At 48.0% G+C, this 27,604-nt stretch overlaps 2 protein-coding genes across 6 annotated transcripts; one reads left to right on the top strand and one right to left on the bottom strand.

The window, feature by feature from the left end:
* The first annotated feature begins 1,741 nt into the window (after nt 1-1,741).
* Nucleotides 1,742-6,578, top strand: LOC105101397 (HLA class II histocompatibility antigen, DO alpha chain). The gene is made up of 5 exons (XM_010994574.3): nt 1,742-1,889; nt 3,060-3,308; nt 3,723-4,004; nt 4,094-4,229; nt 4,448-6,578. Exons 1-5 carry the CDS (start codon nt 1,808-1,810, stop codon nt 4,449-4,451), a joined length of 753 nt encoding a protein of 250 aa, XP_010992876.1. The 5' UTR covers nt 1,742-1,807; the 3' UTR covers nt 4,452-6,578.
* An 8,940-nt stretch (nt 6,579-15,518) lies between these two features.
* On the bottom strand, nt 15,519-27,467 carry BRD2 (bromodomain containing 2). Of its 5 annotated transcripts, none has more exons than XM_010994575.3 (13): nt 27,069-27,467; nt 23,229-24,542; nt 21,329-21,632; nt 20,601-20,738; nt 19,968-20,106; nt 19,673-19,887; nt 19,195-19,569; nt 18,549-18,677; nt 18,128-18,373; nt 17,744-18,009; nt 16,976-17,280; nt 16,618-16,740; nt 15,519-16,263 (listed from the first exon to the last, which is right to left on the bottom strand). In XM_010994575.3, exons 2-13 carry the CDS (start codon nt 23,255-23,257, stop codon nt 16,127-16,129), a joined length of 2,406 nt encoding a protein of 801 aa, XP_010992877.1. In that variant the 5' UTR covers nt 23,258-24,542; nt 27,069-27,467; the 3' UTR covers nt 15,519-16,126. The 5 variants fall into 5 exon arrangements, with proteins under 5 accessions (XP_010992877.1, XP_010992878.1, XP_064332437.1 ...); XM_010994576.3 differs by lacking the exon at nt 27,069-27,467 and adding an exon at nt 25,109-25,246; XM_064476367.1 differs by lacking the exons at nt 21,329-21,632; nt 27,069-27,467 and adding exons at nt 20,995-21,086; nt 25,109-25,244.
* Between the last annotated feature and the right edge of the window lie 137 nt (nt 27,468-27,604).

Raw genomic sequence — 27,604 nt, 5'->3', positions numbered from 1 at the left:
CACAGCCTAACTACGTATTTCCAGCCCCTTTGCACCTAGGCAGGGTCATGGTTTAATTCTTGCCAATGGAATATGAGTAGAAATGGCATGTGGTTTCCAGTCTAAAGCCATAAGAACAGGTGTTCCTTCCGGAGGCTCCCTCCTGTCTGCAAAGCTGGAAGCAAAGTTCTTTATAATAGTGGAGATGCAAGATGAAGCCAGCCTGGATTCACGAGGCAGTTTTTGAGAAGAGCTGCAGAGAGTGTCTAACCTTCTTTGAACTTTACATGAATAGAAAAAATAAACCTGTTTTTTAAACCACAGAAGTTTCGGTGTTTGTTGCAGAAGCAAGTTTGCTCCACTTTGACTAATATGTGGATTGAACCACCAACTAGAAGACAGACTGTCAGTCTGAATCGAAACCAAAATCTATCCTTCTGATACTTACAAAAGCTACATCTAAAGCATTAGTGCAGAGAAAGAGTCAGAAAGAATAAAAGGATATAAAAAGACATCAAATGAATACGAACAAAAAGAAAGCTGTGTAGTATGCTCATGTCAGACAGAACAGACTTGAAGACAGAAAGACTGTCAGTACAAACTGGGAAAAAGCTCAATTCACTGAGACTATGATACTTCCAGAAGTAAGCACCTAATAGTCTGAACATAAAGAGGGCAAAAATGCTTCAAAAAATGGAAACAAATACAAAAATCTACAGCTACAGTTGGATATTTAAATACACTATTTTTTTTTCTAGGTCAATCCAAAAATAAAGGTATGATAGAACAACAAAATTAACACTTTTGATCTGATAACATATATAAAATTCTGCATCCAATTAGAGCACTTGAGAAACACTAACAAATACTGGCCATATTCCAAGCCATAAAGCAAGTCTCAGTAAGTTTCTTTGTTTCTTCCTCTTTTTTTTTTTTTAATGGAGGCACTGGGGATTGAACCTAGAGCCTCAGACATGCTAAGCACATACTTTACCACTGAGCTATACCCTCCCCCCTCAATAAATTTATAAGATGCATCATAGTGATAAGATTCTTGGATTATAATGCAATTAGATTAGAAGTTAACAAAAAAACTGTATACATTAAAAAAATCCCTATATATTTTGTGATTTAAAGGTTTAAAGGATTTTTTTCCCTAGATTAAAAAAAAAATTTATTCTGTATAGCTCAGGGAACTATATTCAATATCTTGTAATAACCTTTAATGAAAAATAATAGGAAAGTGAACATATATATGTATTTGCATGACTAGGACACTGTGCTGTACACCAGAACTTGACACATTAAAAGTGACTGTAGTTCAATTTAAAAAATTAAAAAACAAAAATAAAGGATTTTTTTCCTACACTGTATCCAGTATTTCCCTTTAAAGTTTCTTGGTCAAATTGTTTTTATTTTTTAACTCCAAATTTGTCCACAGAAACTTAAAGGGGAGTAGGATCCTCTACACCACGGATCAAGATAGAGGATTTGTTTGAGCCCAGCTGCGCAGGGCTCTGATGGTTCCATCTCTCCCTTCAGAGGGTCCCTTCTTGGAGGAGGTAGTAACAGTTGATCTAAGCCCTTCCCATCCCTTTTGACTTTCCTGTGGACCAAGCCTCCATGTTGCATGTAGACCCGGCAGATGGTTCCATCTTCTCACTCAGGCTCTTTACTCTGCTTCTCTACTCAGCAACAGCTACCCTAACTCAGAGAATTTCTCTGATTGGCTGAATACAGCAGGGGTCTCCCCCATCCTAGGATCTGTTTTCTTCCTCTTTACTTCTGCCTTCTTCCTTTACCCCTACACCGACCAAGACAGAGGGCAATGGTCCTCAGTGGGGGGCTGGTCCTGGGACTCCACACCTTGATGACCCTCCTGAGGCCCCAGGCAGCTGGGGCCATCAAGGGTGAGTGCTGAGGGTGCTGGGTGAGGAGCGGAGCCTGAGGGTGTTGGGTTACGTGCCAGCCGAGGCAGCACAGAGCACGAACTGTTCCTCTCTTCTGGTTTATGGGCAACTTCCTTTACCAAGAGATCCCCCAGCCCCCTCACCTTGATTGTGTCTGTGCTGGACCCAAAACACAGATGCAGTGCAGTCCAGCCACGGCAGCATCAGGTTCAGGTACCTCCTCATTCGTCCCTCCCTTCTGAGACCCAAACCTCCATTGTACTGCCGCCCAGCACCCCGATTTCTCTACCACTTCCTGACTTGGAGCATGTCCATTCAAGTCCGGTTCCATGGCCATCTTCCTCCCCGTGTTGATAGGTGGATGTTTATCTGTCTTTCTCCTGCTCCAGACGTGAGCTCCTTGGATGAGGGGTCCACAGCTGGCTCGTCTGTGTGTCCTCGGGGCCTGGTAGTGTGCCGGGCACACGGCAGGCCATCAAAGACTATTGAACAAATAATTGCATAGAATTATAAAGGAATCTTATCAATGAACACGTAACCTTTAATTTCTAGAAAACTGAGCCTCTGTTAGGGGAAAAGACATTTAATCATAATGCTCTGAGACAGAAGAGTTGGAACATGAAACTTGAACTTCTGACTCTTCTTCCATTGCTCTCTGCAAGACCTGGGGCTGATTTTTTCTATCCCTTTAGTCTCTGTGTCACAAACCTTAATTTTTACACCTGCCGGCCATCACCTGTTTTCCCTCACACCCACCTCCACCGCATCTCTGTGCCCAAAGCTCCACTTTGCTCCTAGCCATCTTTATTTTCTTCTCCTCGTCCTACCCCTCCACACCTCATTTCACACACAGGATCTGACAGCACAGCTGGAGCAGATGATCATAGCTAGGATTTAACTCTGCGCATCCCAAGCATGACTTTAAGCAGCCTCTCCTCTTCCCAACCCAGTCTGCCAGCCTGCGCCCATGTCTCTGTGCTGGCCAGTGTGGTGGGCCCGTTTCCCTCCAGCCTCTCCTTTCCACGCCCCAGCAATCCTTCTACTCAGCGTCAGAACAGGTCTCTGCCTCCGCACAGAACCCAGGATGGGGCACAGCTCAGAGACACATCACATGTCATGAGATTGATGCATTTTCTTTCCTCTCCCTGACCCTGAACTCACCCAATACAGCTGACCACATGGGCTCCTATGGACCAGCGTTCTACCAGTCCTATGATGCCTCGGGTCAGTTCACTTACGATTTCGATGGGGAACAGCTATTCTCTGTGGACCTGAAGAAGACGGAGGCTGTGTGGCGTCTGCCTGAATTTGGCAACTTCGCCTACTTTGACCCGCAGAGCGGGCTGGCCAGCATCGCCATGATCAAAGCCCATCTGGATGTCTTGGTGGAGCGTTCCAACCGCACCAGAGCCACCAACGGTACTGGGCCCTTCCTCTGCTCCCTGCCCCAGGAGTAGGGGAGGCCCAGGGCAGCCTCTTCCCCACCTCCCAGGCCTCTATTGGCCATGAGGCACCACTCTTAGACTCTGTGACTGTTGTGCTCAGCCCCTTTCTTCCCCAGGAGGTTCTAGATTCTCCCAGATTCCTTCAGCAGCCTCTTCCCCTTGAGGAATGACCCCCTGCCTCTACCTGGACCCCCCCTCGGGGACCTGTCAGATACAGGTGCCCCCACTGCCCTCCTCAGTCTCCTCTCCCTCTGTCCTCCTGGTTCCTGCCCCAGCAGTGAGCATCGCAGAGCATCCCCTGCCCGGAGGAGGCTAAATAGGAGGGAGCATCCCTTGATCCCAGCCCTGCAGGGATCAGCCTTGGGATTCAGGACCTTGTTCCTCCTAGTGCCTCCCAGAGTGACCATACTCCCCAAGTCGCGAGTGGAGCTGGGCCAGCCCAACGTCCTCATCTGCATCGTGGACAACATCTTCCCCCCTGTGATCAATATCACCTGGCTGCGCAATGGTCAGACGGTCACTGAGGGCGTGGCCCAGACCAGCTTCTATGCCCAGCCTGACCATTTGTTTCGCAAGTTCCACTACCTGACGTTTGTGCCCTCGGGAGACGACTTCTACGACTGCAGGGTGGAGCACTGGGGCCTGGAAAAGCCGCTCTTTAAGCACTGGGGTATGGAGCCCCCTCCCCAGCCCAGACCTGCATGTCCTTCACTTGCGAATCCCTTTGCTGTCCCCTCTGACTCTTCCTTTCTCTCCCAGAGCCCCAGATGCCTACCCCGCTGCCAGACACCACAGGGATGCTGGTCTGTGCCCTCGGCCTGGCCCTTGGCTTGGTGGGCTTCCTGGTGGGCATCGTCCTCATCATCACAGGCTCACGCTTGTCCAGAGCCCCCAGGTGCAGAGGCCTCAAGAGTCTGGGGGAGGAAAGTAGATGACTGTGCAGGATGAGGGTGGAGGATTCTGTGTGGAGAAATAGGGTTGGGGACAAGGGGTGGGCAGGGAATGGAAGAGCAGAGGTGAGGTGAAGGGGTCAGGTTTTGGGGAGGTGGACAGAGATGGCATCCTGGAATTCTGACCTTGAAAAACTTGGTCATATGATTTTTGCTACTTTAGGTAATGACCCTTCTGAGAGAAACGGGTTTGGAGGACCCCCGTCTTCAGCTTCCTGGCAAGTTTCTGACAGCCCTTGAGTGCTCAGTACTGCGTCGACCAAGTGCATCCCCCTGTGCTGACTTTGGGATCAACCTCTGTCCTGCAGGTTTCCTATTTTTTAGCCCCAGTACTCATGGCAGGACTTGCGGGGCACAGACTAGCTCCCCTTCCCAACTCCAGCACACACACACTTTCCTGATCTACCCAAAGCCCTGTAGTAGCAGTAAAATTTTTAACAGTGTTTGCACCGTATCCGTTTTACCAGGTCTTGGCCAGTTCTCTCAGGGTATAGAGGATGCTAGGATCTGGAAGACTGGATTTCCGGTGACAACCAGTGAGCATAACCACTTGGTACTAGGGGTTGGCAGTCATTCTCGGGCCAGTCCAGCTATGTCTTGCTCCATTTGACTCATCATTTTCGGGCCCCTTGTGTGTTACTTGTGAATGGCCCATTTCACATGGACTTCATGAAATTTGCATCCTGAATTCAGATTTGCCTGGAAAGCGGTGCAGAGTATCCCATTCACTGTAACTTCCCGCAACCCATGACAGTTCTGCAGGACACCGGGAGAGGAAATGTTCATGGAAATTCCACTCTTGATTTACTCTGTAATGAAGAGGCCATTGGTAACCAGCCATGATCTATGATGTCATCTCCTTTTTCTACATTCCCTAGAGTCCCATGCATGACAAAGAGAGGCCGAAAGCTGGGGTAAGATGGCTACATCCTCTGCCTGGGGTCCATCCTATCAGGAGGGTCAGGAGGGTAACAGAATAGATCAGCAAGGTGTCTGGTACAAGGAGGGGGACGGGGTCTAAGAGCCATCCACCTGAATGTTCTCTAAATATGTAGCCTGGAAGGTTTTAGTTACTGTGAACAAAATTTTAAACACACAAACAAATAAGTAACCAAACAAAGTAGTTTATGTCAAGTATCAAATAAAGTGGTACAGATGAGTGGTTTTCAAATTAGAATGCACTAAGAATCATGGGGGAGCCTTTTAGAAAGTATGGGCTTCACTCAGATTTACTGAATTAGAATCTTTGCAGAAGGATGAGTGGTGAGTCTGCCATTTTTAACCCACTCCGATGATGCTGTTACAGCCACCCCAGACCCAGGCTGTGGTCTGGTAACTGGGGCCCAATGATGTAGTCTGGTGCTATTGGAGGTCATTGGAAGAGGGCATCCCTGAAGTCTGAAGAGGTCCAGGAAGGCTTTCTGGAGAACATGGGTCTTTTGGGCATAAAGGTTGAGCAAGATACAGGTCAAAAAGGACAAGATAGGGCTTTGAATTATGACTATTTGATCCTGGAAAAGAAAAAATCAAGAGATTATGGGGACTTCGTGGACTTCCCAAGAGAGAATAAGATGGGGCCAACTATTGGCCAGAAGAGGACTCCGATGGAAGTGGGAGAGGATTGTCCTAGTCAAGGTTTTTGTTGCCAGGAACAGAAACCCGATTACAATGATTATAGACAAAAGGAGAGGATATTTACAATAAAGACACGGGAGTGGTACCCAGAACCCAAGGGTGGGTTTTAGCCAGTCCTCGCAGGGAACGGACTGCAGAACTGAAGAGCCAGCAGAACCTAGAGCAGCCGCACTTGCTGTCTCTGGGCCGTGTGGTCTCTGCTCTCCAGACTCTTCTGCAGGTTAGTCCTGTTCTCTCTGTGGACTGACTGTCCATTTCAGCTAACATGTCAGCTCTAGAGTACTTGTGTTTGGATGTCATCTCAGCTCTAGCCACCCACAGAGCCTGTGTCCCCTAGTCACAATTTATAATTATTGGAAAAACAAATGGCTGCCCAGACTTGGGGCAGGTGGGGCAGGTGGCCATCCCAGTCCATTGTACTGTGACCAGGGGACCAAGATCCCACAGAACAAGCCTGGCTCCTCTGAGGTGAGGAGTCGGGTCGTCCTCAGAAAGAGAAGAGGCTGTCAGAAGACACCACGAGGTAGCTCTGTCCCCAGCATGCCTTGATCTCTGCTGATCTTTTACTTAAAACTTAACTAGATGCATCCTTGGAAAGGTGTTTCTTTGATCTCTGTCCTAAGGTTTAATAAAGTCATTAAAAGTGTTCTTTCCTTGGACCAGGAGTGTGCTTTTTTTCACTATGCATATATTACCCAGAAGTCACTGGAAGCAATTTGGAAGGAAGAAGGAGCAATTCCAAATCTTTTAGGTTTATATATCTGTCCTCACACATTTTTTTCCTTCTGGTATCAAAGTAAATAGCTTCTCATTAAAAAAAAACTGTCCTCTGCTTTCTTGATCTGATTTCTTTCAGTCTCTTTTAGAATAGACGTTCAATAGTTACCTCCTCTTCAGTATTTTTATACTCTGCCCCTAAAGATAATAAACATATCCAGCCCTCTCTCCATTCATGTCATTGCCCCCAGAGTTGATAACTTTCAATTGTTTTCAACTAATTCTGTTTCTGTTGATCTTCTGTCTTTAAATAACGTCTGTTTTGCTACACCTTGATTTTTCAACTTTAGACCTTATCTCTTTACTTCCCACTATGAAAGAGGAGGATTTCGATTATTTTTTATCCTCACTGTACACTGGTGTACCCTTTCCATATGCCCTTCCTTTAATATAGTTACACTGTAATTCTGTGGGTTGATGTTGAGTGTTTATATTATTATGACCTTGTAAAGGTTATTTACAGCCAAACCACGGAGTAAACCGTGCATGCTCTTTCTTTCTTTTTTTTTAAAAAATATTTTGAATTTTCGTTTTATTGAAGGAAAGTCAGTTACAGTGTGTCGGTTTCTGCCGTACAGCACGATGCCCCAGTCATGCACATACGTTCGTATATTCGTTTTCATATGCTTTTTTTGCATGATGCCATGCTTGCTCTTTCTTTCTGAGACAACCTTCTGTTTTTCCTGGGATGAATAATTGTCCTGTTTTCTTGGCCTAATTTTATTTGTACCTGTCATTAGTGAAACACAAGTTTCCTCACAGTGCAATCAGATACACCAGGTACTCTGTCAATTTCATGGTCAGCTAAAACGTCCAGAAACTTCTGTCTGCTTCAGTCTTAACTAGTTGCCCTCAACAAGACAGCTGTCATCCTGGAGCCACTGCTTACCTTCCTTGTCAGGATTTTCCTGTCCTCTTTGTTGGACCTTCTGTCTCTTACGGCCAAGTAGAAGAATGACCAGGTTCTGGAATTACTGAAGAGACTTTACTTCTCCCAACCACATCATTTATGTAGCTTCCCTTGTTCAGAGTTTCTTTCTCACTTAGAATATACTTTAAATTCCTCACTGGCCAAGGCTTTCCAACCTCCCCTCCCTCCACCCTTCCTTCTTTCATTAAGTTACAGCCACACTATCTTTCCTTGGAATCATCCTGCCCACAATCTTAAACATCGATGCTTCCAACTCATCATTCATTCACAACTCATGTGGTGAAAATTCAGCGGCTTCCCTGCTCATCTTTGCTAAATATACCACCCATTTCCAGTCCCTCTCCATCACATTACCCTTTTCCATTGAGGGACAGCTGCCTCTCCTTGAATGGAGCCCCTCCCACCAGGCTTTCTTTCCTCATTCAACCTCCAAGAAAGCCTTTTGGGGAGTGACCAAGCCTGTACCAAGAAGCAGTCACTTCCTACCATGTCTCCTCACCCCATCTTCAGCATTGCCACTAACTGTTATTTGGCTCCATCTTGTGGTTTGACTCCGCCTCATGTGGAGGCTCCAAATCTGAGTAAGTCCCAAATCTCCCAAGGAGAGGACCCCCTGGCATTTCTGACCCCTGGAAACTTCCTGCTGCCTTGTCCCTGGAGCCCTGACGCCACTCCTGAGACCTGGTTGGATTCCAGGTTGTCCTTCACTCCTTCCCTCTGGGCTGCAGTAGATGGCTCTGCTCCAGGTACAAGTTCTTACCGTAACGCCCGGAACACGACAGCTCCCCAGTAAATGTTTAAACACCTGACTGACTGAAGAGTGAAATGTAGTCCACTCAGCTCTCAAATTCCTCCTCACTACAAGCCAAGATATTTCCCCTCCCCTACCTTCCCCTCAGGGACCTGTCCACCTGGTCACAGCCCCATCTCATTCACATCTACCTCCTGCACCCTCGTTTCCGTAGGCCCCTTCCTTCCTTCATAAACCTGAAGGGATGGTGAGGACGGATGGCAGGTGTGAATAGTCACCATTCAGATATTGCTCAGTGATTTTACTGAGTGGATCCACTCAGATGGTGAATAATGTTTACTCAGCCTGGTTCCTCTTCACACAGTGAAAGTCATCACTGGGAATTCCCTCAGTACTTATGGAACAAGTTCATTTCATTTCTTCTTTTGTGTCTCCACACTTCCTAATCGTTCTTCAAATAAGCTCATTTTAGCTGGGCTTGGTGAAAAAAAATTAATTTTCTACAGCATGGTGGAATCTTAGAAACTACTGTACTTATGGAACAAGTTCATTTCATTTCTTCTTTTGTGTCTCCACACTTCCTAATCGTTCTTCAAATAAGCTCATTTTAGCTGGGCTTGGTGAAAAAAAATTAATTTTCTACAGCATGGTGGAATCTTAGAAACTACTTTTAAAAAGATATTGTAAATAGTGCTGCTATGAACATTGGGGTGCATGTATCTTTTCGAATTAGAGTTTTCATCTTTTCCAGATATATGCCCAGGAGTGGGATTGTTAGATCATATGGTAATTCTATTTTTAGTTTTTTAAGGAACCTCCATATTGTTCTCCGTAGTGGCTGCACCAATTTACATTCCCATCAACGGTACAGGAGGGTTTCCTTTTCCCCACACCCTCTCCAACATTTATTATTTGTAGACTTTTTGCTGATGGCCATTCCGACTGGTGTGAGGTGATACATCTCACTGTGGTTTCAATTTGCATTTCTCTAACAATTAGCGATGTTGAGTATATTTTCATGTACCTGTCAGCCATCTGTATGTCTTCTTTGGAGAAATGTCTACTTAGGTCTTCTGTTCATTTTTTGATTGGGTTGTTTTTTTTTTTTTAACATTTTTTTTTTTTTATATTGAGCTGTATGAGCTGTTTGTATATTTCGGAAATTAAGGCCTTGTTGGTCACATCCCTTGCAAATATTATCTCCTGTTCTGTAGGTTGTCTTTTTGATTTGTTTATGGTTGTTTGGTTTATGTGTAAAAGCTTATAAGTTTGATTAGGTCCCATTTGTTTAGCAACCTAAGTGTCCATTGACAGTTGACTGGTTAAAGAAGATGTTGTGTATATATATGTATATATAATGGAATATTACTCAGCTATAGAAAAGAATGAAATAATGCCATTTGCAGCAAAATGGATGGACCTAGAGATGATCATACTAAGTGAAATAAATCAAACAGAGAACAACAAATGTCATGATATCTTTAATAGGTGGAAAGTATTAATGGGTTGTCCAGTGTTATGTTCTCAGTCTCAGAAACTGTAACAGTAACTGACTCTGAGGTTTGACAGTTATAGCTGATAAAAGAGCACTTTACTTTTTTTTCGACCAAACATTAACTTATCCAACAAAATTAGCATTGTCCTCATTTGGCAAACACGTGAGAAATATTTTATCATGTATAAATATTTACTTGCTATACAAGGACACAAAATGACTTGAAGTTTGGATGATGGGTCTCTCTTACTTTTACAGGAGCTATTCTTATCCTGGCCACCTTAGGTTGAGGGGAGGCCTCAATGGAGGTGAGAGGCCTAGTGCCCCAGTGAGGGAGGGAGGGGTACTGGCCTGGTGGGGAGGGGGCAGGACACGAGGGAAGTAGGTGGTTGAAGGACCCCTGAGACAACATGGTAGAGCAGAAAGACATGGTCTTTGGAACCAGTGATTAAGGCCAAGTTAATATTCCTCTCTGGATCTCTGTTTTCTCTTCTGTTAAGTGGGTATCATAGACTCTAACGATCAGGAGTTGAACATTGTGAGAATCATGAGATGAGTATATAAAGTGACAAGCTTAGGACCTGGACAATAATACAACCTAGTGTGTATTAGCACTACCTCCCTATATGTCCTAAGTGGTGATTAAGTCTCCCTTTCATGAGGTGACCGCTCATCCCAATTTGTCCAGGACTGTCTCAGTTTAATTGCTAACAGTCCCAGGTCCTGGAAAGCTCCTCAGTGCTGGGCAAAACCAGGACGGTTGTTTACCCGGCATCTACCCTACCTTGATGATACATCCTGTCCAAATCCCAACTCTGGGCCTGTCAGCCCTAAGGCGGGGCTGATCAGCCTCCTTTTGGGATCTGTGCTGGGGCATCTGCATGGATGCAAATGCCAAGAGAAAGTTTCACCTTCATTTATGCTTATATTGAAACCACTTCCCCAGGCCCTGGCAAGTTAAGGATATAAAGAATAAGAGACAGTCCCTAGCTCACAAAAGAGCTGTGGAACACATGCACGGTGGGGCAAAACTAACGAGGAAGGAAGTTAAGTTGTGAACTGAAAAGGGAATTTGTCAGTCTGATGGTCCACTGGGAGAGTCCTCAAAAGGCTGGTGAGCAGAACAGCCACACAGACAATCTGTGTGTAGCCACAATGCTAGACACTCGTGCTGGAGCCTGCAGACAGGGGAGGGGTTGAATGAGAGGGACTGGTATGTAGTTGGAGGCTCAGTGAGGTCCCTTGGAAGGTGTGTGTGTGTCTGTCATGGGGGATGAAAGGACAGTCAGAAAAGCCTTTATAAGGGAGGTAACAAGTTGTACTTGGAAATTATGTAGGATTGCTGATGGGGGAAAGAGCATATTCCAGGCAGAGAGAACAGCATATGCCAAGGTCCAGTGGCAATAAACTGTGGGAGAATCTGGGAAGGCCTATCTTCTGCTCTGAGTTGAGCACAGAGTTCAACAAAGGGTGAATGGGGACTCTGACCTTACAGAGGTGACAAAAGCTAGATAGAGGCCTTGTATGCCTTGCAAAGGAGTTTAAGCCTTAAGGGTCATAAGTGACATGATCAGATTTATTTTCTAAAGGATCTCTCCAGCAGCAACAGTGTTGGGGGTGGATTAACTGGAAATAGGGCTATGGATAGAAAACTAGGAAGAAGAGTCATGACAGTCCAGCCTGGGGGGCACTGAGAGGACAGAGTGATAGAGGAAGGCTCCGCAGGCCTCAGGGACTGGACAGAGAAGGGGAGCCGGGGGAGAACTCTAGGCAGAGCACCAGACTCTGGCTCCAGTGACCGGGAGAGTAATGTTACATTAATGACACTGCTACTTACTTACTGTAGAACTGTTATTTAATGTTACTGCTACTGGTTCTGAGCCTCATCTATAAAAGGGTGATGAGTATCTGCTTCATGGGATTATTATGAGGACTTAATTTGAAAGGCACATTAATGAGTTCCGTATGGTTGCTTGTTATTTAAATGGGTAACTCACAGAGGGATGTGTTTGGGAAAAAGATAGGACCTTTTCTGGACATGTACTGTGTGTCAAGAGACTATGGGACACTGGCATCAGGCAGTTGAAAAACAGACTTGGAACTTTGGAGCAAGGTCTAGACAGAGATAGATTTTATGAGTGGCAGTTGTCTCCAGAGGAATGGATAAAATTGCTTAGAAATACTGTGCAAGTAAGAGGACCAAAGAAGGAGTAACATGAGGGACAACACCATCCCATGGAAGGCTGGGGCAGAGACTCTAGAGTGAGGAACCAATGGTGTCAAAGAACCAGGGGACACCACAGTAGGGGAGATGTACAAGGAGAGAAGGACCTCTGGGTCAGAAAAGTGAAGGCTCATGTTTCAAGGGCTGAAGTATAGTAAAGGAAGAAGGAAAGGAAAGAAGCACCTGAAGATGGGAGGGTGGGCACACAAAAGTCTAGAATCGACATTCAGGAAGAAGTCATGGGTAACACGTTCACCAGGTGGCGCCAAAGATCCTCTGTGGCTATTAACATGGGTCTCAGAACCCCTACCCCTTAGGCAAGCCTAGCTGAGCTTCATTCCAACCTGTCAGCCGGGCGACATTCCTTTAGTTGAGGAACTATCAAACTTCCACTGCTGGAATGCTCCAGGACTCCGAAGGATAGAGGCCGATACAGAAATGTACATGTATATATATACACACAACTCCACTCTTCCTTTGGTATGTGGGGATAAAGTAAGAACCTTCAAAGCATAGTCCCATCCATTTTATCTCCTACATAGGTTTCAAATCTACCCACGCCTCTTCATGCACATTGCTACCTCTCCACTCCAAACCACTATCCTCACTTACTGGGAAGGACCACTGCAGTGCCTTTCTAAACTGTCATTCTACATCCATTTTCAGCACCCCGCTAACCCAACGTGATTCTCCCAACTGCTGTTTCTTCCAAGCAGGTGTCTCCTAGCTCCCCACCAGCCCACACAATATTGGAATTCTAGCATAGTAGTTCCTGGAACGAGATTGCTGGGGTTAAATCCCATCTGCAGCGTTCACTGGCTGTATTGCAACTTTGGGCAAGTTCCTTAACTTTTCTGCCTCATTTCTTCATCTATTAAGTGAAGGTAAGTAAGACTTACCTCAGAGGACTATAATGAGGCTCAAGTAAGTTTACAGGTTGTTTTTAGTACAATGTTTGGCACATAGTGAGTGCCTGATAAATGAAAGCTGTTTTTAAAGACTTCAGGATAAAAATTCAAATTCTTATTGTGGTCTAAATGACCTCCTTGATCTAGCTCTGCCCAATTCTCTGGCCTTATCTGGAAGCACACATCTTCATTCCTGCTGCTCCATCACAAACTGTACACACGCAGGCAGTTACCATCACTGTTCCTTCTGCTGGCAACATTCACTCCCATCCTCCCTGAGCCAGACACTACTCGCCTTCTGAGATGTCTGAACAGTTCTGATTGGAAATCTCTCCGATCTGAACCTTCTCTTCTAAATTCTCTATAGACCTTTGCACATTGTGCTGATAGAACTCACAATTTTTATTAAAAACTGTTTGATATCTCCTTTCCCTGCTCCCAGCATGTAAACTGTGAGGACAGAAAACGGCAAGTGGGATTTTGCAAAGAGCTTGAACTAGGGTGATGATCCAGAAAGAGTAAAGAAGCAAAGGTGGGAGATCACGAGACGTCAGATCAGCAGTGACCTCCCTGACATGATCTTTGGCAAGTCTCAGAGAGTAACTCCAACCAGCTTTGGTCCTTGTCCTGGGAGCCCCTCAGGGAAGCAGGGCTTTTCAGTCAGAATAGCTCTGAGGGAAACCAAGAGCAAGGTTGGCAAGGCTTAGACTGGGGTGCTAACAATTAACAGTCTGAGAGACCAAGTCCTGCTTTCACCTTGGAGCCGACCAGTACAACTGCACCATGACAGTTAATAACTGTACTTCGATGGAGATTCAGTATAGGGCCATCTTTCTACCTTCAGCTCCACACCTCCTGATTTAGCAGTTTGGCAATGTCTAAGTCTACTGACCTGATAGTGTTAGTTGAAAAATAAAAAAGGAACTCAAAACGTGTTGACTGAATGAGTGCTTCCAATGGAAGCATTAAAGGGGAGTAAATGGTGTTAACAGGTAGCAAAAAGCAGCAGAGGCAGTGGAACCCATGCTTTCAAGTGCTGGCAAGGGCATGGGAAGAACACTGCCCACAGTGGGACTCCATAATCGCATCCTTCTGATAGCGCTGGAAATGGTGCTTGTTACTTTAGCAGGCAGTAATTCCAACCAAGTTGGAGACCTGACTCCTCAAACTATTACAAGGCCAAAAGGAGAGGGGGGGATGGGGCAGAGTTAGGCTTGGATCAGTTAATGTGACTAAGAGAAAACGTACATTAAAGTACTGGCCCAAGTGGAAACCTCAAGGATCAATACCAGGACAAGGACTGCCAGTAGTGATGGCCAGGAAATTCACGAACATTTGTAAACTGCCTACTAATGTGGCAAAGTGGGAGGTATAAACCAGGTCCAGAGCTATTCTTGCCTGATCTCAGCCAGTTCTGCAGTTAAGGAAATAAGCCAGGTGTCTTTCTCTTTAAGCATTTAGAGTTCTGGATTCAGTATATAGGAACTGTATTAAATCGCCTCCACAGGTAGTCAGAAACCTACCTTTCCAGAATTGAAATCTTTATTTCCCCCAACAAAAAATACTTAAGGGACACGAACAGAAGTGGATGCAGCCACGGACTCAATTCTGTAACTGTCCTTCCCCCTAAACTAACTCAAACTTTTAAATTCCCTCTTAAATGATAGTGCTATACATACAAAATCCTTGCTTCTAACATTTTTCCTTTCAGACTTACGTAACTCCTATCCCACCCCAACTCTAAAGTACTTCTGAACTTTGAAAATCTTTTAAGATCACTCTAGGACGACAGCTCAAAGGGAGTTGAAAGGTTCACTCACTGAGCTCTAAGCAGCTGTTGGACATACAGGAATGTTTTCAGTTTGGTAAGAACTGGTAAGATTGGGGGTGGAGGGTCTAGCTCAATGATAGTGTGATTATAGCATGCATGAGGTCCTGGCTTCAACCCCCAGTCCCTCCACTAAACAAACCTACTCTCCTCCTCCCAAAACCAAAAAGGAAATCGCTGAGATTCTCCAAATTGGCATTGTATTAACCAACTATATGCAAGGCTGTTAATGTGCAATTTGAGGCCAAAGCAGCAAATTGTAAAAGCAGGTCTAACTGCCTCAAGGCACGTGCCCAATGCAAAAAAAAGGTATCCCTGGTTGGCTACCCCCCATTCTTTCCCTATCTTGCGATGTGTCCAGGGGAAAGTCCACTGGCAGAAAACCTGAGTTACCTGAAGAGTCTGAAAACTCCTGGTTAGGTTAAGCCACGAATGAGTCAAAGAATTTGCCTTTTACTTCATCTAGATCAAAGCAAATTGTGAACCTTAAGCTTATTTTGGAGTATTCACTTTACAAAGGGCATATGCATTTTTGTCACCACAGCAACAACCTACTTACTGGTTTATTTAAAACAGGATGGCTTTTTTTCTCTCACCTCAGGAATATTTTCCTCAACATTCTCAATTGTATCATGCTCCTTTTAAAACACCACAGAAACAAATGTTAAGATAATGAACTAAAAACTTGAATAATATTTTCTTTATTTACAAGTTAGAATAACAGACAAAGAAAAGACAATCCAGGGGACCAAATGGGGAGATGACTGAAACCCCCAGGAGCCCCAAACAGAGCAGAAGGAAAAGGGAAAACAGAGTAGAAAAAAAAAGGTCAACGTAAAAAAAAAAAGAGCTCCCCTTCTTCCCTCCCCATGAAGACTGAGGGTACCACGGCCCCAACCCCCAGCCCTTACCTAGCTTAAAATAAATTAGAACAAACAACCTCAAAATGGGGCCCATCCAAGTGAACAGGGCAGCTATGGCCTCAGGTAACCCCACATCAGGGCCTTTGCCCACTCCCACCCTGTACCCCTGCCCTAGTCATTTGGAATGGGGGGCTCTATGCCCAAGAGGTCACTCTCAGTGGGGCTGGGAACTCCGTCGTATTTTGTCCATTTATGTTCCTCCTTCAGTAATTGTCCCTGCATCCCTCCCCCATGCAGAGCCAGCTCTCCTACAGTGGGGGGGAGGTGAGGTGAGATGAGGAAGTATCACAGCAAGGGGAGGGAAGGGGTGGGGCAGGGTGGTCTTGGGGTCCCGTCCTGCGGAGCCTCCTGCCCCATCTGGTCTGGCCCCTTAGCCTGAGTCTGAATCACTGGTGTCTGAAGAGGAGGAAGATGAAGAGGAGGAACTGGAATCTGAGCTGGAACTGGAAGCGCTGAGGCGTGACACTGCTACCTGCTGTGCTGATGTCGTCTCTGTTTTCTCACTTGCTGCAGAACAAAGTTGAAGTTTAAAAATGAATCAGAGGGGAGGGTATAGCTCAGTGGTAGAGTGCATGCTTAGCATGTAGGAGGCCCTGGGTTCAATCCCCAGTATCTCCACTGAAAAAAAGTAATAGCTGCTTGAGTCTAATTTCCACTTTTCAAGACAGTCAAATATATGTATGTTCATGTATGACTGAAGCATTGTGCTGTACACCAGAAACTGACACAGCATTGTAAACTGACTACACTTCAATAAAAAAAAAAAAAAAATATATATATATATATATACATAAAAAAAAAAAAAGACAGCCAAAGAGGGTGGGATGCAGTGAATTTGCAGTTGTTTACCAGGACACTCACCTTTCTTAGGGGGCTTTTTGGTGGAATTCAGCTGCCCGCTAACATCTTGTAATCGCTTTTCTAGTTCCCGCTTCTTCTCCAAAGCCAGTTCCTCCTTTGTCTTTCCCACAGGTTTCTTAATAGCTAAAAAAAGAAATCTATCAGGATTAAGACAGCCAGAAACACTTCAGTTTCACTGCTTCCTATTGTTGCCAAATTCCTTAACATTAGGAAGCAATTAATGCAACCCCCTTCATCCCAGGAGCTGGCTGCCAGTCATGAGTGCATCAACCATACCCCCATTTATTGTTTTCTAAATTGTCCTCAGAACCTCATGAGGATTTGCTGGATTCACTAGTAAACCTCATTTCATACTCACTATAGGGCTTCCGAGGTTTCTTTCTTAGGCAGGAAAGGACATAGCGTTCAAGCTCTCTAAGCGTGGATGGTTTGAGCGTTTCAAAATCAATCTCAATTTCTTCTGGGTTTGAGTCACGTAAAGAGGGCTCCCTGGCTTGGATAATGTGCACAACTCGACCCAGTTTCTCCCCAGGCAACTTGTTGATGTCCAGGCTCAACTGCCGCTTCTCATCGTAACTCATGGGCCTGCTTTCTTCCTCCTCCTCTGAATCATAGCCTGCAGGCAGGGCAGGTGGGGCTGTCTTTGTGGTCTTTTTGGGGAGTCTATGGGCAAAACAAAATTATCAATTGGGGGCAGCATCACTGACGTCTCAACACGTTCCCACTGCTCAACCCAGTGATCTGGATTTCTTATCAGAGGTAGAAATTCTATTTTTCTATTAAGGCTAACAGGTCAGCTATTGGGACACTGTCAGGGAAGCAGAGCTTACATGCTGAACAGTTTACATTAATTGTTTGGAGAAGGGGTAGATAAACTATGGCCTGGGGACAAATCTGGCCTGCCACTTGTTTTGGTAAATGGAACTTTATTGGAACACAGCCATATTCATGTTTACATATTACCCATGGCTGCTTTCACACCATACCTTCAGGGTTAAGTGGCTTTAAGAGACAATTATGTTCTTAAAAGTCTATTTCATCACCTAGCCATTTGTGGGAAAAATCATTTTCTCTTGCAGAGATTATACAGTTAAGCATGTCTCTGCTTCCTATTGTTAAAACTTACTTGGTGCCACTTCCTCCAGAATGTCCAAAGCCAGGAGGACCTAGTGTAGCAGCACTGCTACCCCCACTGCCACCTGCTTTCTTGGATTTCTTGGGCTGGGATGGGCGGGGTGCCCGAGGCCCTTTATCATCTTCATCAACTCCAGCTCGGCCTCGATGCTTCTCTGCCTTCCGCTTCTTCTTTTTCTCCTTTTTTTCTCGCTTCCGCTTGGGCTTGGATATTGGGCCTTGAGACAAAGCAGCCAGTTGTTCGTGTACTGCTCGAAGCTTGAGAAAAAGAAAATCATGTGATGTGGGAAAGTAAGTAAAACAATAAGGACTTAAAAAATCAGGGCAAAGACAGCATGAACCTCACCCAATAAACTAAGCAGTGACAAAATAATACCTGTTCCTGCAATTCAGCCAAGCGATGAGCCCTTTCTTCCTCAGAGTCAGAGCTTTCACTGTCCTCTTCCTCTTCATCCTCCTCATCTTCCTCCTCCTCCTCAGAAGAGCTCTCACTGCTGCTTTCCTCACTGGAGGACTCTGAAGATGATTTGGCCAAGCCAGGGGGCAAGGCAGTAGACACTGGTAGAGGCCCTGTTTCCAGAGGTTCATCTGGCATCTTGGCATAACGGAACTCAAATACATCCTAGAAAGACAGGCAGACTCAAAACCATGCTAGTGGCTAGTGCCCTGACCATACTCAGCCACGTGGTGGCTCAAGTTTACAACTGTACAGATTGGGAGGTCCTCATGCTGAGGCTGTGTAGCACAGATGACAAAATTCTTCTGCCCAGACCCATTTATTCACCACACTCACTCACCTGTAACTTTCGTGCCATGGCCACAACATCGTGGTCTGGGGGATTGTACTTGTAGCAGTTGGAGAACATAAGCCGCACATCAGCAGCAAACTCCTGTGCATCCCGGTAATCCCGATTCTCCATCTTCCGCTGCAGAAGGAGGCAGCATCAGAAGCTGCACAGGCAGGAAGACTCACCTTTCCCTGCCAGCCCCAGACACAAGAATAGCCCTCTGGCGAGCACAGTGGGGGATGACCTTATGAATCTACGCCCTGGGGTTCAAGTTTGAAGTCAAATGAATTTGGGTGGGTTGAAGAAATATCTAAGTCTAGAAAAAAAAATCATTTCTAAGTGAAAGGGGAGGGTGGGTGGCCTCCAACTAGCCTTCCACCCCTTAACTTCCCTATCTTAACCCAACACTGCCAATAGGTAGGACTTAACTATAGGTGAGTAGTGATGCTCTGAACACACCACACAACCTACCCACCATACTGTTTCAAACTCTAGGAAATACAGACTCTTAGCAAATACGTGACTTTCTGCCCCATTACCATTTTGTAGAAGCAAAATACCAAGATTGCTGTATACCCATGAGAAGTAACTGCTTTATTGATCCCTAGGCTCTAATCACTGCCTGAGTATCCCATCTGCCCCATGCAGTGGGTACCTTGACAGTGCTGAGGTCCATGGGGTGCTTAATGATGTCATGGTAATCATGCAGGCCAAGAGCAGAAGCGTCCACTGGTTTATAGAAAGGCCAGGCATAGGCAGCATGCTTCTTTGACAGTAACTCCTTCAAAATGCCATTGCAATGTTTCAACTGTTCCGACAATTTTCCTTTCTTGGAGCTCTGGTGTTGTTGCTGAGAGTCAGGCAAGTCTTTACGTGGGGGCTTGATGGGGCGGCCACTCTCTCTACGCATAGGGGGGAGCCGTGCTGCCTTTGGCTCAAGACCCCCAGGAGGGCTAGCTGGGGAACCAGGAGCCAGGATAGCTGTAGGTGTAGGGGTGGTAGTATCTGCTTTCCGCTTTACCCCTTTCTTCTGCAAAAAAAAAAAAACCCCAAAATGGGAGCCCTTTACCCTCAGTTCACCTCATTCAAGACCTTAACCTCCCCACTGCCCTAAGATACCCACAGAGGTGTACCTTGGCAAGCGGCTGGGCTGGGGGAGCTGCAGAGACAGCAAGGAGTGGGGGTCCAGCGGAGTGCAAGGACTTGAGAAGGGGCGAAGAGATGACCGAAGGGTGGGGAATGTTGAGGACAGTGGTAGGTATCTCAGGTGGTGGAGTATACAGGGTTGTGTGAGACACAGAAGAGACAGCAGGCACCTGATGGGCACTGGTAATACTGCCCTGGAGTGCTGGGGGCAGAAAAAAAAGTTCAGTTTGATGATCTTTCTCATCTTTTGGTCTCCATCAGCAAAACTCCTACTCTTCCTACCTGCCAATTTGGCCCCCTTCTTGTGGCTGTTCTTAGGGATGGTCACCACAAGCTCTTGTTCCTCTTGTGGCATTGATGCCACTTTCTGTAGAAAGATCTTTTCCAGCGTTTGTGCCATCAGGACAATATCATCAGTGGGCTATCGGAAACAAAGACAAAAAAGTTCAAAATGTCAGCAAGACACACAAACCATTTTTCTCTGAAGAATTCCTAGCCCCAGGCATTATCACTACCCCCTTACAACTTTGTCATCAAGCACTGAAAATTACCTATACTGGGCTACTAATTCCCTTTTCTCTCCCAACTCTGACCCTCAAAACAAAGAAAAAAAAAATACACAAGAGAATGAGAGCTGACAAAAAAAAGTTCCTGCTGCACTCAGTTCTCAAGAGATTTCTAAGAAACAGGGCCACCACCCACAAGTATAAAGTGTTCCATTTAAATAACCTTTTAACTCTGGATCTGTGAAACCACATCACTGTTCAGTGATACCCTTCAGAGCTCAGATTGTCTAGATCCCGACTACTCTGAGAACACCTATGGTAAAACAAACTTTTTCTAGACAAGACCTCTAACGATAATGGAATCACGGTCTCTTTGTATCTACTTGTAACAACACAAGGAAATACTTACCTTATTATAAATATAACAATTGGTGAACATGGTATTGAAATCCTGCATGCACTCTGAGGCAGCCCAGTAATAGTTGTTTTCAAGTCTCCTCTTAATAGTACCCATATCCATAGGTTGCTTTATGATTTTGTGATAATCCTAAAGAAGAAAGTGCTAGGTCAGAGTCACAGAAAAATAAACTCCCGTTCTAGATAAACTACTGACCCCCCACACACACAAGCACACACATCCCCTGTCAGGAGTACAAAGTGCCCTAAACTGCGGCCCCAATTAAACTATGGGATAGGGAAAAAACAGAACAGGACTCTTAACACCCACAGGGAGGTCCCTACAGCCTTTCTCTAACCACCCACCTCCCACCCACTCTGGAAGGTTTCCCATCCTGTGACATTACCTCTGGGGCTGGCTATCCATGGGCTGCATGAGGGAGAGGAAGAAGCTAAGAATTTTGGCCACCGTGGTCCTCTCCCAACCTGGGGTGGGAATCTGTAAAATGGAGCCAGGGCACAAAAGTTAAGGAAGGACACATGGAGGGCACAACGAGAGATCCCAAGATAGCAAGCGGTTGGATCAATCACTAAGGACCAAGAATCCAAAAACCTGGTGGCTTTCTGCCCAATGGGGTAGAGACGGGAACTCCCTAGGGGCCGCAGTACCTATACTAGGCAGCCCACCACTCACACGCACTCCTGTTCATTTCCACACCTCCCCAATAAGTCTCTACTCACCGGCAGACCCAGTTTGACGGCATCCACAGGCTGCCGGAAGGGCCACGCAAACTGATGTTTCCACAGAGCCTTCATCACCACTTTGTGCAGGTATTGCAACTGGTTGGTAACCCGCCCTGGCTTTTTGGGATTGGACACCTCTGGGGGTGGTGGGTTGGCAGGGGTTAGTTGCAAAGCCGGCACTGAAGCCATCGTGGGGCTCTCAAATCCCTCATACAACAGGGAAGGCTTTCGAATCCTTTTCCCGGGCGCTGCTGCCTCTGGGCCCAGCCCCAGTAACCCTGCATTCCCCTCCCCAGGAAGCCTGTTAAGACAGGAAACAAAATTAGATGTGGTCATCTTGGGGAAAGTGGGAGAGTGCAACTTACACTATGCATACCTCAATATATCCAGGTTAGGGACCTAGTACAAAGTGATCCAAAATTATAAAAGTAGATCTTAAAGCCAGATCCTTTATCTAACACAATCAACAGAGCTTTTGTTCTTGTATCTCCTCCCACCTTTTTCGTTTCCTTATTTTTAGCATACCCATCTAGACTCTACATTCTACAGTCTTGACAGTTTTCTTCTGTTTCTAAAATTTTTAAATGAAAAAACCTAAGATGGTTTCTGATAGGGCAACCATCTGAGAATCACAGCCTTATGGGGATGAGATTTAAACAAAATGGGTGGAGCCAAGAAACTCAAGCCCCCAGCTTCCTCCTCACTAGGGGCTTGGTGGTTGCCATGGTGGTTGAGCCTGAGGGAAGCAGGTGAAAGGAGACAGGGAACAAAACAAAAATTCCATAAAATGCTGACGAGACACACACCTAAAAGTCCACCTATGCAGAAGAAAGAAATCAGCATCTTCCATAAGCTCTGAATAATTAACTCCAAAACAAAAAATGGACCAGAAAGCTAACGGAAAACCCTACCAACTCAATGAGAAAAAAGAGAAAAATGAGACAAGGGAATAGACTCCACAGCCTGAAACATCCCAAGCTGTCAGTCCCCAGAAATTAATTATCTGCAAAATTAGTATCCTCCAAAGGACAAAAAATAGAGCTACCCAGTCACGGTGAGCAAGTTTCCTCATAAAAGTCCCACAACCCCTGCCAAAACTGCCATGCCACCGACAGTTCCACTATAGCATTAACTGTGAAGATCAAAAGCCAGCAGCGCATCAAGTTTATAGTCTCTGGTGCTTCTCAGGGCCAGGTGTTTCCCAGGGCCTAAAACTAAAGATGTTACGCTAAGACATCTCATTGTTTACATCTGCAGAGCTGGACTAGAGGATCCCTAGCTCCACCCTCCTACCCTGAATGAAACTCCCACTGATACTTTAAAAAGAAAAAACCCATTCCTACAAGAAAGCACACACACCTCTCAACACAAAACCAGTCAACGAAAGACAAGCAGGAATTTAATGACCTACCTGAGACATTAGGGACCCACAGACTGAAAGAGCGATCCTTTACCCTACTCTGGGAATCCCCGTTGCCAGTCGCCAGTCCCAGGAGCTCTTATCACCATGACAACCCTGTAAGGCACTTCATGTGGCCACGAATACCCAAAAAGGCCTGTGACAAACCGTTGCCAGACAACAGACCCACTACCCAATCAATGTCGTCCTTCCCCATTATTCTGCTGCCAACCTAGCTCTGCCGAGTCGAGACCACAGCGGAAAAGTAACGAATAAACCGACAACCTGTACTCCCTCCATACGCAGTACCTGCCTGGGCCGCTACCTCGGGTCCCAAACCGCCGCTCAACCCCTTCCGCGAGCCTGAAGAGCCAACAGTTGCGCCACGAACAGATACGCGCCCGAGTTAGCTCCGTACTCCCTCCAACCCGTCGTCCCACACCCGCGTGCCGCTGCCCCCCAACGTCCCCTTCCCACAGGAGATTCGCGGGGACATACTTGTTGTGGGGAGTCACGTTTTGCAGCATCTTGACCGCGGGGAACCAGCGCTGCCCTCAGCCGCGGAGAGTCCAGGTGGCCTCGGTTCCCCTTACCTCCCGGTCCAGCATAACCCGGGAAGTGTGTGGGGGCGGGGGCCGTCGCCCTTGGCCCTCCAGGCGACAACCCCCCGCGCCGGGCCGGCACGAAAGCAGTCTCCTCCGCTGTTTCCCAAAGAACTCTGGCAGCTTGGCGCGCTCCGCAGGAGGCGGACAGCGAGAAAATGGCGGCGGCCTCAGCTGAGGCGGGCGAGCGAAGGGGGACGGACTCTTCAAACCCCAGGACGGCCCCCGATCCCAGACACCGTCGTCAATATTGCCCGCTGTTGGTCTGCAAAGATTCACTCTTCCTGCTGGGACCGTCCGCGGCGGACGAAGTCCCGTTTCGATCTCGGATGGAGGCGGATGAACACGAAAAGAGGTTTTAGGGAGCCGCCGCCTCCATCTTTGAAATCCTCTTGAGGGCGGAGTAGAGGGGGTGGACAGACTCCCGAGGATTGGGCGGGGCCCGAAAAAGGGGAGCTTCGGGGGCTTCTATGGGGTCTGTACTGTCCGCCGGGACCAGTCATAGGCCGAGACGAAGGCCATTTCCAAGCGGATGGACGTGGATTGTAATGGCGGCCCCGGACGACTCGAAGGCTCTGTATAGGTAGGCAGAATCCTCCAGCTCGTTCTAGAGGCTGCTCCACTCCAGCGCGAAATGGCGCCGCCGAGCCCCGCGCCAGCCCTTTATATATAGGCAGGGGGGCGGAGCTTCGCCGCTCATGCGCGCCACCGTGCTCGAGCTTTCCCCCACCCCCTCCGCGCGCGCACGCTCGCTCACGCGCGTGAAGAAGCAGAGTTGAAGAGGGAGGAACACTTCTCCGCGGGAGCGTTTTCTATTGGTCTGCTGAAGCGATGACGTCATAAGCCTTATTTTCAAAGCATCAGTCACCAGGCAGAAGAGTGCCGCATAGACCCACGGGGAAGCAGCAACCGGCCACATCTCTGAGCCAATTGGCTGCGCTGTGGTTCGGCAACTCCACGGAAAGACGGAGGCTGGCAGGGGTGCAAAACCCTCTCCCCGCCTCCCCTTCCAACAAAGTCTTTCCAGGCGTCCAAGGCCGGTGCGACTGGCGACTGCCAAGCCCGGGCAGGTCGTGCCATTCGTAGCTCCTCCATTGGCCAGACGGTGAGGAGAACTGGGGAGGGCCGCGTGGGCGTAGCCAACATCGACCCGCTGGGGTGTGGCCACAGGACGCCCGCTCTCGGCAGTGAGGCCGCTGCAGAGAAGAACCTGAAATGAGGAAGAAGACGCCATCTTAGAAGTCCCGACCTTCCATTCTTGGCAAAAAGCTAAGGGCTCCCGAATATAGCGAGGAAGGAATCTAACGTTCCTGCGCTCCACAATCAACAATACACGCCTTCCATAGTCTTAAAACCCTCCCCTCCCTTCACCAGGTCAAAAAATCGAAGGACAAAGGCAAAACACTCCTCAGAATCTACCATCTGTGAATTCCCAAAGGCTTCTCATCAAGGCAACTAAACAAAATCAGTTCCAAGTACCTGCACCCCACACACCTCTCCAATCCCTCCCACTCATGCCTTAAGTTACCAATACAAATATCGGCCTGCTCGACAAAACCTCGGCAGCCCTGAAGTGGGAACAAAAATCTCTAAACACCGATATACCCTATAAGATGAAACCCACCTCCTCCCCAAACTTCATTCCGGTTATCTGGCTCAGAGCAAAAAAACACGTCCTGCAAGGGGCGAATCAGGGTGAACACCCTGCCCCTCCTGGCGAGTTCAGACCTTTCCCCACGCGCCCCGCCCTCCCCCGACCCGAAAGCAGGCCCGCACCCCGCTCTTAGGGTCCCGGTGATGTGGGGGCGGAAGAGCTCCCCCATCCCCCCCACCAGGGTCCGGAGTCCTCCCCACGGAGCGGCTGGTCCATCGGTCAGCGCCAGGGAGGAGGGCGAGCGCAGGAGGCGGCGGCTGCGGCTCGGGCTAGCCCTCCCCCCCTCCTTCTTTCCCCTCCTCCCCTCCCCCCCGGACCGTCCGCCTCCGAGGAGGAGCAGGAGCCATTTTGGGAGTTCAGTTTCGCCCCCATCCCCCAAACCACTCAACTAGATCTTTCCCACAATCTGCTGATCTGAATAGGGTTACAAACTACATATGAAGAGCCAGAGCACAAGGTCAGGATCTCTAAAGCCATCTCTGAGCTCCCCTGCCCCCTTACGGGGAGTGAAATTTACCCCAACTAGGCTTTGGTGGGGGCCACCCCTCCCCATGTCCCCTTCCCTGGCTACCAGAAAAAAAAATTATGCATATCTCGGAAAGAAAAAGTAAATCAAAGAATATGGGAGACCCATCCCCCACTCCCAGGGCTTCGTGAAGGTCTAGGTTCTAGAGCTTCAACCCTGTCACCCTACCTTCTTAGTGGCTGCTCTAGAGCCCTAACCTTAGTTACTGCGTCTAAAATGGCCGGCAATCTCCCGTCTTCTCGATCACCCGAGACGGGCAAACCCTGCGGGGGGAAGTGGGCACAGGGAAAGCAGAATCTCTCCCCTCACTGCCCCCTCTCGCTCCCAAGAGGCCTCGGCCCCAAAAGTACAAGCGGGCCCACCCGGGTAGCTGCAGCAGGGCGAGCAATGACACAGCAACTTTACAGAGGCCTTCTCCCCTCCCCCACCCCTCGTGGCCCAGCCTCCCCAATCTGCTTTTCTGCACCCGGGGCCTGGCAAGTCTGCACAAAGACCCATCAGGGGGCCGGGCAGGGAAGAAAAATTTAGGAGGTCGAGAAAATGCAGGGCCTTAGAAAGGGAAAGGGCAGCCAGACATTTCTCTGGCTTATTTCCCTGCATTCCGGAAAATCACTGCTCCCTACTCCCTCCCAATCCTCCCCCCACATGAGTCACACGGGAGGCTACTGCTACTCAGTAATTTGGAAAAGTAACTCTTCCCTCCTTTCCGTTCCCTCCCCCGCAGTACACAAGGAGAGAACTGTTCAGGAATGGGGGAGGGGATGAAGGAGGCAAAAGACGCCACCTTGGAGAAACCCCAAACCTTGTCAGGTCCTGAGACTCAGTCTCTTCTGTGTCAGACCACGATTTTCAACCCCTCCCAAGACCCACGTTGGGCCTGGTTTCTGGCCCCAAGCCGACCGCAAGCTTTCAGCCTCTAACCCCTCCCCAGCCTACTGCAGACACATGCTCAGCTAAGACCCCACTGGGGCAACGAAGGTTTGTTCAGAAGGCTCCACAGGCCATGTCCACGTGAATGCCCACAAATTCGATAAGCGACTCGAAGCTTAACCTCCACCATGCCATGTGATGACTGCCATCTTCCTATCTCTGACACAAAGAAAGCACAGAAATGCTCCTTCTGTAGTCTCTGGGGAGAAAGGGAGTGGGCGCCCGGAACAATCTCAGTTCACAACCTGGGTTGCCAACTCTAAGCATTCACATCTACGGTAAGAACTAGTCACCCCTCCCTCCAGCCGCCAAAAGGATCCCTTCTCACCTGGCTCCAGGCTGCTGTACCCCCAGGGGACGAATGGAAAGGGGGGGACACACCGCCCCCACGCCCCTTTGCCCTCCAATTGGTATAGAGACATGAGGTTGGCCATTCCCTTCCCCCACCCGAGGGGCCCTCTCCTGCTCGCCCTCCACGCTCCCATTGGCTGTAAACTGTTTGAAGGACAAATCCTCCCACCCTCAGGATTCTTCTCTGAACCCCAAGAATCTCCCTGCTGGACTCCCCACCATTGGTTAAACATTTAAATAGCTGGCAACCTCCCCCCTCCAGCACCCCTTCTCACCTGGATCTTGGAACCTTCCAGGGGGGCTCCAATGTTCCCCTCGGCTTGGTCCGGGGGGAGGATGTAATCCGGGGTGTCACCCCCCCCGGAAACTGAGGTTGTGTTGGGGGAGGGGGCGTAGCCCCCAGCCCCTCCCTTCCCGACTGAGCTGGGGGGTGGGGAAAGCATCGGGGCCGCGCGGCCACGTCAGCAACACCCAGATTGGCCGGGTCGGGTCACGTGACAGCTGCCCTACACCCCCCCCCCTCCGCGCCACGGTGGCCAGTTTTCCGAAGGTTTCCGGGGGTCGCGCAAGGGGCCAACGGGGCCGCATGGCCTAGGCCTTTCTCCAGAGACCCCCCCAAACACTCTAATGCTGCTGCCTCTCCATATCCCCGGCTTCCTATCCCGCAGTCGTTGACCCTGTCCCCCCCACTCGCCTCTCCGTACGGGTTCAGCATGGCTGCCGCAGCCCAGGAACAGGCACAACGCAGGCGCAAGGGTGCGGCCGGATTGGGGGAGGGGAAAGGAGCAACGGAGGCCGCGGGAGAGCGGCA

Source organism: Camelus dromedarius, chromosome 19 (genome assembly GCF_036321535.1).
Source record: "Camelus dromedarius isolate mCamDro1 chromosome 19, mCamDro1.pat, whole genome shotgun sequence".
Lineage (NCBI taxonomy): Eukaryota > Metazoa > Chordata > Mammalia > Artiodactyla > Camelidae > Camelus > Camelus dromedarius.
The sequence above is the reverse complement of the archived record's forward strand: the minus strand, read 5'-3'. Positions and strand labels throughout refer to the sequence as shown.